Below are 10,715 nucleotides of genomic sequence, written 5' to 3'. Positions count from 1 at the left end.
CACGCGCGAGACGAGGACAGAGCCGTTATGATAACTTACACTTTAATCAGCCAAATATACAAGTTCTGTTGCTGTTGTTTTTTTAAACTTCATCAAGTTTTTTTTTCCATCTGGGACTGATACAATTAATGTTGTTGGTTGTTGGTTTTTTTTTTTCCTTTAAACAAAGGATGATGTGGTTAAAAACTGGCACTATCCCTAATAAGGAGAAGAAAAAAAAAATGAAGAGGAGGGAAAAGGGGAGACTGGCTGCAAGAAAGGAGGGATGAAACCGGGAAGGAACGGCACTCCAGATGTCCACGAAGTCAGGCTCCCAGCTTATACTGCAACACCCTGCAGCAGAATTTGACGGGCGCTCGCCCAAAAGGACGACTCGGAAACATCATCCTTCGGGCTGTCACTAGCAAGTCAGAGTTCCCCACCCCATGCCCCGCCCCACAATGACCCCACGATCTATTTTCTTGCAAACTAACATTTGAAGCATCTCCCCTCCCACGCAGCTCCCTCCCGCCCCGCCTATGAGTTTTTAATCCTAAAACCAGCAAAAACATTCATGTTTCCAAACTGTTACAGAGAATTGCTGTTCAGCACAGCTCTGCGCCGAAGGCAGCAGCCGCCCCTAACCCCAAATGGAAATCTGTGCCAGGATGAGGACAAACACATCGTCGGTGTCTCTTGGAGGTGAAGGTGACTTCGATGCCGCAGTACACCCTACGTGGCACCGATGGTATGCAACACGGCAGCGCTCCTGGCAGGCACCAGGCACAGTTCCCTGGCGTTTCCTCCTCTTGCGTGTCCTGTGCTTACTTGTTAAGGGATAGTGACTGCAGTCTTTTACCTGCCATGGCCGCTTCGTCTTTTGCTGGGGGAGGAAAAGAAGAGGTTTCGTCATTTCGGAGACTGGTGGTCTGCGAGCCACGTGCAGCAAGGTTACGGGAAAAAATCCAACCCTCCCCGTCAATCCCCGGTAGATCCCCTCCAGAGTTAAGAGGAGCAGCCTCCCTTTCGTCCCCGGCCTCTCTTCAGGCATCCACAAACTACCCTGACTCCTCAGGGTACAGATTTCTCAGTGGAAGGCACCCTCACCAACCATCTGGTTCACATCTATCGGAGCTGAAGAGAAAGTCCAGGCGGGGGGGGACCTGCAACCCCCCAGGCAGCGTGGATCCCCAGCACGCAAAGGAGACAAATCACGCCCAGCACAAGCAACTCGCCAAACCCCCAAAGGGGAGCGAGCATTGCCTGGGAGGCTGAGGACAACAGGGATATCAAGGGCAATTCCCTTCTCTCTTTCCCTGCTCCCTGTGCAGATGTCCTGGAACTTTACAAAGCGAGAACTTTACAAGAATGAAACAGCTGAACCTGGCTGCGATGAGAGGAGTTGCAATGACACTCAGCAACACCACACAGCCTCAGAGATTAGAGGTTACTCTGCGCGATATGAGAAATCACGCCTCCTGGCAGGGCAGCCGTCGCAGAGAGAAGTAGGAGGATAGGATTCATTACTCTCTAACCTTTTCTTTCTTCTTCTTTCTTTCTGGCAGCTTCTTCCCTTTGCTTCCGAATGATGGCTAGTCGGGCGAGATCTGCCTTCGCTTGCTCTGTTTTACCAGCTAGGTGCATTTTCATGTATCTTTCTTTTGCCTTTTGTTTCTCTATTTCCTCTCTGTATGAGGGAAACACACCAGTCAGCAGAGCACCCAGGTAAGCACGCAGGTACGGGCGGGGAGGGGGAGCTTTCTGACTGGGAAGGACGGTGAGGACAGAGCTGGATTGCCCACAGAGACTGGGGGGCCCCGACACCAGTTTTCAAGCACAGGTTATATCTATCGCAGGGTCTGAACGGAGAGCTTTTGTCAAGTTTGTAAGGGAAGGCATTTTGAACCACAGCGAGTCCCGCCTGACAGTTTGCTGCTGTTCAGTGGCTGCTTTAGAGAGCAAACACTCAAAGGGCTCCCCTGAAACACCACTGCACAGACAGCAGGGAAACACCTCCCCGCGTTAAGCTGCTGCCACCAGCAAGGATGAAATTCCAGGAACGCACCAGCTCCCGGTGAGGCAGCAAGGAAAGACTCACCGCTCCCGTCGCGAGAGTTCCTTAGGTCCATCCAGGTCCAGCTGAGTTACTTTTTTGGTTGTCTGAATTACACGATTGGGATTCTCTATGTCTATCAACCCTTCCACTCCTTTGCGCTTTTGCTAAGGTTCAAGAACAAGAGGAAGGTTAAGAAGCTCTCTCATACCCAACACCGTGTTGTATCAGAGCTCATCAAACACACTGCAACACCCCAAAAGCAGAATTCAAGATGTTTTCATGACCAGACAGCAAAACCATTTATGAACCAAGATTTATGCTACCAGGCATCCCCAGCTTTTTAAAAAAATATTCTTGCCTTTGTGTTTCCCCTATAAAGTTTTCATTCTGAGGACAAAACGCAATCAAGTAAAGGGGTTTTCTGGCTTCTAAAAATAGTCCTTCCATTAAAAAATTATTATAGATAGCTCTCAAAGAGAACTTGGAGTCAAGAGCGTGCATCTGTCCTGCCCCATGAATCTGGATGGTGCAAACGTACCTGATAATCCTCGTCATCCTCATCACTCTCATCTGAATCTAAAGACTTCTTCTCCTTTTTGGGGTCCCCTGTTGCTCCTTCACCTCCTTCTTCTTGCTCCTCTTCTTCCTACACGACCACAGGAAATTAGAGAAATTGTATGTCATTAAAAATCCCAAATCCAACTGTGACTCTTAAATGGGAGAGTTTTGGAGGGACAGGAGACAGCTCCGAGAGCGCTGGTGTTCCTGATGCGGCCCTTATGACACCAAAGGTGCCTGGCTGTCACAAAACCAGAGCTCATTCTCAACATGTAAGCGTGCACCACCTGCCCCGGCAGATCACCTCGAAACAACTCTGCTGTTCTCTGTAGAACAGGCCAGGAAAATTATTGTAAAAGACAGAACTGGCCCTTCACTTTCCCCGAATGAAAGATCTCCAGGAGACATTTTGGCCCGGGTTTCCAGCGCACAATATCTCAGGGACTGGAAACTACACAGATGTAGAGTAGAGCTGGATCTCATCCTAGATCTGGATTAAAAAAAAAAAACCAACAAAAGAAACCCTAGAGAAGAGCAAATTGACAACCACCGACCAGAACATTATTATCCAAGAAATTACAGCCTTTTGAGCACAGTTTTTACCAGTCAGAGGTCTAGGAATTCATTTGTAAATCATTAGAAGATAAGATTAGAAGAACCAATGTGGCTGTGAGTAGCTTCCTTTACCATTGCCAAATATCCCTTATCAGAGCAACTGGCAAAGTGGGTGAGCTATGGACAGTAGGGAGGAGTAATTTCATTATTTTTTTAAATTTTTTTTTAAGCTTTCCCTAATGAAATAGCATCAGATGTAACCATCACTATGTGGTGTGGATTATCACAAAAGGATAAATCCTTCCCAAAGAGCAGCTCTCTGCTTTGTTCTGAAACAAGACAGACATACCACGTGGGGTCCTGCTTGCTCTGTCCCACTTCCAGTCGGTGTTCTCATTAACAACTCAGAAGTAGAGAACACATAAAATCTGTGAATGACATTGCACTGGTAGAAGTTGGGATCATTTTGGAAAACAGGATCAGACCCATAAGCGGCTTCAGAATTTGGAAAGATGGCATGAGACCAAGAAGGTGGAATCAGAAAAGAAACCAAGAGGAGTTCTACTTTGGTAGAAGAAATCCAACACAAAGTCGGAATATGTGGCTGAGAAGCAATCATCTTGAGTCACAGCTGGTCAAAACATTAGAAAGGAGCCAACAACGTGGCTCATAACTGCTTGAAAGAGTAATCTTCTTCTGGGAGGCATTCATCAGTATTTCCCATGCAGGGTACAATTATCCTACTGTAGTCAGGGCTGCGAGGCTTCAGCTGGAATGGTGCACTCGGGCTTAAGGAGCACTTTCAGACAGTCACAGAAAAACAGCAGCGAGAGCGCCATCGTAGCTGTGATAATCTGGGAGCACAAGAGAGTAAGCACTGCGACAAGCAGCCAGTAATATGGCTTTATAATACCAGGCAGGGAGCTGTGGAAGTGAGAGGAGCGGTTACAATCCCGTGCTGGGACATAGAAATGTGCCCACACCAGAAAACGCTGTTATCTCTCCCTACAAGTCAGACGGAAACAAGAAAACCATGTGTGCAGGAAGAAGTCAAAGGAATTTGATCTTTTACATCTTGAAGAGAAAAAGGGCAAATATAATAACTTCAGTATACAATAGGACGTGAACGCTTTTCCTCCATAGCACGGATAAAAAAAAAAAAATTAGCTGACACCGGAGACCAGAATGATGAAATACGGGGGTAAAACGATGTCTAGAGCCGCTGTATAACCACCGTCCCCATCCTTTCACCTCCAAATTGTGACCTGGATGGTCCACCTGGCCTCAGCTCCGTGAGGAACCAGAGTGGATCACATCTTGCAGACTCCCCAGCCAGAGATATCCGGAATTCACGCTGTGATCACTGGCAGAACGATCTGTGACACTTGATTAAGCTGCCGTTTGTCACGAACCTCAAGTTCAGGATGCTGCACAAGCCAGGAGTAACGACAGCAAGCGCATAACGTAGGCAAATACGTACCCTTGCCTTTTGCTTTTCTGCTTGGAGCTGGGCATCAATCTCTTCGGGACTTGTGTACTGTCTTGCTCGGCCTTTGTGGCCTCCTTTTCTACCTGTACAAAAAAAAAATAAAATGAATAAACGGTTTAGCGATAAGCTTCCAGAAAGATTTACTGCTCCTGCAGCACTCCCTCTGGATTTTCAGTGCAGATAGGAGAAACCAGAATAGCTCCTCTGACAGAATCTAAACAACAACGAAAAAAAAAGGACACATTGAACTGGACAGCCACGGTGAAACATTTCGGGGACGTTGCACAGAGGATTGGGATTATTGATCCATTGAAAGACAGATGGAGAATCTGTTCCTTCTTTCCTCCTGGGCTGGTTTTGGACACCGGAACAGAGAGCTTGCCTCCTTAACCCCTCCCCTGCACTAGGGCTGTGCCAAGGGAAAATAGGAAGCTAATTGGGCAAAAGCTTTGGGAATTATAACGAGAGCCAAAGAACTACTAAAAGGAGGCTCTGTGTTTTACCGCTTTATAAGGAAAAATGAAAACAGCGTCTAGGAACCAGGCAGAGGAGAGAGTCAGCTTCGCTGGCTGGACTGCCTGGCTAAGACCTGCTCTCCAGTTCTAAATTCCGTTGATTAATGAATTCCTGAAGCCATTAATGCTTCCTGCAAGTGACTGCTCCACTGACAGCTGCTCTTACAGCTCAAAGGACTGCTGGAAGGCAAGCTGAATAGAGCCGGTCTCTAGCCGCCAGCTAGGGAGCTCAAGGTAGAACCGGTGCAAAAAGCAAACGGCTCAGGCAAGGGAGAAACCTTACGGCGGGGAGCAGGGCGGAGGGGACCATCCCTCCTTCCCTGGGACCACGCAGGATGCGCAGGAGAGATCTGTCACTGCCGTACCGCCGTGCCACGGCCACGCCTGGCCGCGCTGCGGGACTTGGAGGGGCAGCACCGGCGCACGCAGCGGGCTTTAGAAATTCAACGTTTTCTCACCGGTCCTCCTGTCTCAGCAGAGAAAAACCCTCAGACATTTTAGCTCAGTAAAAGCGGAGCCGTGGAATAAACGATCTCAAAATCCCCACTGTGAAGCCTTACAGAGACTCCCGAGATGGTTTTATCACCGGGAACGGGGAAACGCACAGACCAGAGTCTTCTCTCCGCACTCAGCTGTGGAAGCTCGTGGGCACCCCAACCATAAACGCAACCGAAAGCCGTGCAGCGCCCACAGACGTGTTTGCTGTTTGTCTGCTCCCAGCCACCCCGCGTGGCAACACCGACTCCCTCTGGGAACCAGAGCTGCGCGGGAGCGCTCCGGCCCCGGGGACGTCACCTCGCTGCCCAGCAAATGACATCACTCCGAACAGAACAGCAGCAACGTCCCTGACACACCACGTAACACCGAGAAAACCTAAATAAACCGGACCAACGCTGCGCCGGGAGGGACTGCGGGGAGCTCAGCGCTCAGCACGGGGCCGGGACGGGGCTCTGCTCTTCCCAGAGAGACCAAATCGCACGTCAGCCAAGCGGAGCGCCGGGTCCAAGCCTGCCACCGAGCGACCGCATCGCGCTGCGCAACGCCCTTCAGCCCCGTGCCTCAGTTTCCCCATCTGTAAAATAGGGGTGACGATTCTGATCCTCCTCTGCGAAGCAGTTTTAAAATTTGATCGCCTGCAGGGAAGACCCTAAGGCACGCACAGCTTCCACTACATTTGTCTTCAGCTTTAAACAGCATAAGTAAGGAATTAAATCAAACAGAATGGAAGAATATTGAAGGAATAATTTTTTTAATCAAGGTATTAAAAAAAAAGGCAAAGTAATCAGGATTATTATTATAATTACTGCAATAAATTTCTTATTAGCTGGTTAAGCTGCCACCATTTTATATGAAACAGCGAGTGCAAAAATCCACTCCGCTGCTAGCAATACAGCAACTCCCACTGACCTGGGGGGAGGAGGCGGGCAAAGATCCCTTTTTTCCCCAAGAAGCTGAAGTTTTTAAACAAACATTTTACAACAAAATACAGAGCAGGAATTCCTGAGTCACGGGGCATTTAAACATGGGAACTGGGGTTATAACCCCCCAGCTCTGCGCCTTCCCAAAAAGCACACGAAAGCTTCAGCCCCACCTCCTAACTGTGTGCACACAAACACAGAATAAAGTGCTTAAAGAAATCGGAATGGGAAAGCTGATTTGGTACTGCAGCTTGGGAAATGCTGATGAAATAACTTGGAGCAAGCTACAGAGAGGAGGAAGGACGAAGGCTGCTTTACGTGAACGTATACGGCTGGGGTTTCAGCGACGCCGGCACAAGAGCCAATTATGCAGATGGTGCATCTGGAGAAGGTTCTGGGTGGATCCAGCTCAGCCCTGACAGCCTGTCAGTCCCTCGTTACTTCTCCTTAATCACACGAGCAAGTCGGTACCCGCTCCGTAACGCCCAGACGCGGAGCAGCCGGAGCCACGTGAAAGGAGCCGCGTTTGGAGCCCCCGAAACGACCACCTCCGCATCCCCCCCACGCCGCCCCTCAACCCCGCACCCAGCCCTGAAGGCCTCCACCACCGAATCACCGGGAGGGGCAGGCCGTCAGCCCCCCCGGGCCCCCCCCACGATCCCCGGTGCAGCTGTGAACTCCCCTCCCCGGGTGCCCGTGTGCCCCAGTCCCTGCCCCGGGGGAACCGGCTGCAGTTTGCAACCCAGCAGGGAGCACATGGGGCCCGACCGCAGAGGCGGGGGGGGGGGGGGGGGTGGGGGTGGCACCCCACGGGCCGGGCCCCCCCGGGGGCTGCTGCGATCCCATGGCACTTTTTGGGGGTGGGGTGGGGGGGACGCAGAACGGGACCCCCAGCTCCGAGAGAAACGAGGAGAATCGGCCGTCTCGTGGGGACGGCATCCTCCCGCCGAAGGCCTCCAGGCGCGGGCTGCGGGAAGAACGCCAGACCTCCCCCGGGAGGCCGCGCACAGCCGGCGGGGGGCTGCGGCACCGGGCCTCCCTCCAGGGCCCCCCGCGGCCGAGAGCGGCCAGAGGAGACCCCTTCCCCCCCAGCGAGCTCCCCGCGGCCGGAGGGACAGGGGTGGAAAAAAGAGATCTCGCTCCAGACCCGCGGCGGGTAACCGAGACCCCCCCGCCCAGCGCCTCCCCAGCCGAGGAGGGGAGGAGGAGCCCTGCCGCCCACCCCCCCTCCCCGGAGCCTCCACAGTCGGGGCCTCCCCCCGCGCCCCTGCTCTCCTCCCGGTGCCCGATGGGCCTACGCCCCCGCCGGCCCCCTGCCCCCCCCGGCCCCCACCTCCTTTGGGCATCGCGGCGGCGATGGCGGCGGCGGCAGCTGCAGCGAGGCCCCCCCGGCCCCGAGCGGCGACCCGGAAGCGGAAACCGCCCCACCCCCGCGCGCGGCCCTCGGCTCCCGCCCAGTCACCACGACCCGCGAGGCCCCCGCCGCGGGGCTGCCCTCAGCGCCGCCTCTCCCGACACCCCTCCGGGTCCCTCCACGCGGCGGAAAGCGGGGCCGCTTCCCCTCCTGGTGAGCCGCGCTCTCCGTTCTGCCCCGGCCGAGGCGGGAGGCTTGCACCGTGGGGAGTGTTTCCTTCGGGCGGCGCGGCGGGCACCCCAAAGGGGGCGGGGCCACGGGGCGGCTCGGGTGCGAGAGGCCCCGCAGGTGACGAGGGCGGCGCGGAAGTGGCGGCTGCGGCCCGGGCGGGTGAGCGGGGCCGCGGGCCGGGGCCTCCCCCCTCGGCCGCCAGCACGGCCCGGCGCTGCACTGGGGCTGGCGGGACCGGACCGGACCGGGCTGGGCGGCCTTTTCTGGGTTTTCGGTCGGAGCTGGGGGAAGTTTTTTGCCTCAGAGTAGGCCGCGGGGGGGGGGGGGGGGTGGCGGCGGCTGCCGCCGCCTCACTCCGCTAGAGACAAAACACCCCACGGCCTGCTGCTGTCCCCGGGGCCGCACTGGGCGAGATTTCACCTCTTTTACGAGCTCATTTTTATTATCGACGTGGAAAATGATAAAGAGGCGCAGAAATCTTAGGAGAATTGTCTCTAACAACTGTTTCCCTTTCGGTTTTCTCCAGTGGTTCTCCGGACTTTGAAGCAGCCGCGCGTGTGAGTGCCGGGAAAGCCTCGTTCCCTCGCCTTTCGCCTTCCTGGTGTCTGAGGCAATGCCCAAAGTGAAGAGGAGCAGGAAGCCTCCCCCGGATGGCTGGGAGCTGATTGAGCCAACGCTGGATGAGCTGGATCAGAAGATGAGGGAAGGTAAGCGGCAGAGCTGGGTCTTTCCAGGGATGTGACCCCAAAACAAACTAACCCTTAACTGCTGCAGGAAGCACAGCTTCCCCTGTGAATACAGATTGTCATTCTGGTTTTATAGCCTCAATGAGCGGTTCCGGGTCAGGTCCCTTCTGTTTGAGTGTTCTCCCATTAAGCACGGCCTTACCTCTGTTATGAATGTTCCTGGAATGGTGACTACAGAAATGAGTTGGCTGCCTGGGATGGTCAGCTGAAACCTGGTGTTTGTGTTCCCTCCCAGCGGAGACGGAGCCTCACGAAGGGAAGAGGAAAGTGGAATCCCTTTGGCCTATCTTCAGAATCCATCACCAGAAAACACGTTACATCTTTGATCTGTTCTATAAAAGAAAAGCCATCAGCAGAGGTGAGGAACGCAAATGCTTTAGCCTGGGCAGGGGAAAAGAGAACGGAGGAAGATGTCCGCCTGCAGATGTGGCTGAACTGGGGCGTTGATGGGCAGGATCAGGTTTCTGGGGAGGGAAGACGGAGGGAAGGCTGGCAGCTGCCTGCCTTTAACTGCTGGTTACTGCAGTTAGTAATTCCTGACAGCGAGTCTTCTAACGCTTCCTGGGAGCTACTTGTGATGGTGTCTGCTCCTCTACAGAGCTCTACGAGTACTGCATCAAGGAAGGATACGCTGACAAAAACCTCATTGCAAAGTGGAAGAAACAGGGTTATGAGAACCTGTGCTGCCTGCGGTGCATCCAGACGCGGGACACCAACTTTGGAACCAACTGCATCTGCAGGGTCCCCAAAAGCAAGCTGGAAGTGGTAAGGGTTTTCAGCTTGTTCCTCTGCTTGTCTGGGCTCTGGCAGTACCCGGTCTGACTCCTCCCGGGTCAGAGACAGAGGGGAGGTAGTGCTGATCTTTCGGGTAGTTTCCTCTAGTTCTAACGTTTTCTGTCTTTGCTGGTAGGGTTGGCATCTGGGTGGTTCTAAAGTTACTGTCAGGTTTGGCATGCAGTCGTTTAAAGTCATTAAAGTATTGGAAGCAGCAGAAAACCGGATGGCAGAAACCCTTCCCATGGAGGGCCAAGCCTGCTGGTGTGTCTGCTCGCCTAGCTTGGCTGAAATCCCCTCCTCCTGTTTCTTTTCCAGGGGAGAATCATTGAATGCACTCACTGCGGATGCAGAGGCTGTTCTGGGTGAAGCCTTTAGCCGCAGGACTGCTTTTTGAACTCTGAGGGATATCATCCTGCACAATGGACTCCTACTGCATGGACAGCGTGACTGGGATTTCTGCGGAGCAATGGAAACGGCAGCGCGTTCATCCGGATCGTATACGCAGCAGCGGCCGGTTTGGAGTAGGTTTTGTGTAGCCATTTATTTTAAAATAAAGTCTGCCTTCCTGAGAGAGTGGTGCGATCTTCTGACAAAACATTTCTGCGCCCCTCTTCTCCTGTTGGCTGTGCTTTGGCTGGTTGGTTTGTTTGAAGGCTGCTCTGTTTACTCTGAGGTATTCTAAATGCGGGTGGTTTTTAACCAGCTCTTCCTCTTTCTCAACTAACTGAATTTAAAAGGCTGTGTGGAAAGGAAACTGTAATAAGAGTTCTCCAAACTCCAGTCTGAGTTAAGCTCTCCCCTGATTGTGTGCAGAAGGAAGCTAAATTTCACGTTCCGAGGTTCGTAACCTGGAATTAGCGTGCAGATCCATTCAGGAATGCCAGCAGTCTGTAGAGACTTACAGGTCAGGCATTGAGTGCCCAGGTACACACAGAACACAGCGAAGAGACAAAACTAGCACTGAGCTAAACCCCTGTTAAATCTGATCTTACTGCTTCCTTGTTTAGCACGTGGCTTGTTAAACTACAGCCTATCTC

At 53.0% G+C, this 10,715-nt stretch overlaps 2 protein-coding genes across 3 annotated transcripts; one reads left to right on the top strand and one right to left on the bottom strand.

Moving 5' to 3' along the window:
• Positions 1–512: 512 nt before the first annotated feature.
• On the bottom strand, positions 513–7,989 carry PDAP1 (PDGFA associated protein 1). Its single transcript, XM_086760167.1, has 6 exons — positions 7,904–7,989; positions 4,629–4,720; positions 2,574–2,681; positions 2,078–2,199; positions 1,515–1,666; positions 513–862 (listed from the first exon to the last, which is right to left on the bottom strand). The coding sequence occupies exons 1-6, from the start codon at positions 7,914–7,916 to the stop codon at positions 804–806; spliced, it is 546 nt and encodes a 181-aa protein (XP_086616293.1). The 5' UTR covers positions 7,917–7,989; the 3' UTR covers positions 513–803.
• A 38-nt stretch (positions 7,990–8,027) lies between these two features.
• BUD31 (BUD31 spliceosome associated protein) lies at positions 8,028–10,247 on the top strand. Of its 2 annotated transcripts, none has more exons than XM_086760165.1 (5): positions 8,028–8,137; positions 8,682–8,862; positions 9,137–9,259; positions 9,500–9,666; positions 9,994–10,247. In XM_086760165.1, exons 2-5 carry the CDS (start codon positions 8,769–8,771, stop codon positions 10,042–10,044), a joined length of 435 nt encoding a protein of 144 aa, XP_086616291.1. In that variant the 5' UTR covers positions 8,028–8,137; positions 8,682–8,768; the 3' UTR covers positions 10,045–10,247. The 2 variants fall into 2 exon arrangements, with proteins under 2 accessions (XP_086616291.1, XP_086616290.1); XM_086760164.1 differs by lacking the exon at positions 8,028–8,137 and adding an exon at positions 8,234–8,314.
• Positions 10,248–10,715: the final 468 nt, after the last annotated feature.

The sequence above is a fragment of the Chlamydotis macqueenii genome, chromosome 15 (assembly GCF_036417535.1).
Source record: "Chlamydotis macqueenii isolate bChlMac1 chromosome 15, bChlMac1.mat, whole genome shotgun sequence".
In the NCBI taxonomy this organism is placed as follows: Eukaryota; Metazoa; Chordata; class Aves; order Otidiformes; family Otididae; genus Chlamydotis; species Chlamydotis macqueenii.
Note: the sequence above shows the minus strand (reverse complement) of the source record. Positions and strands in the feature narration are given on the sequence as shown.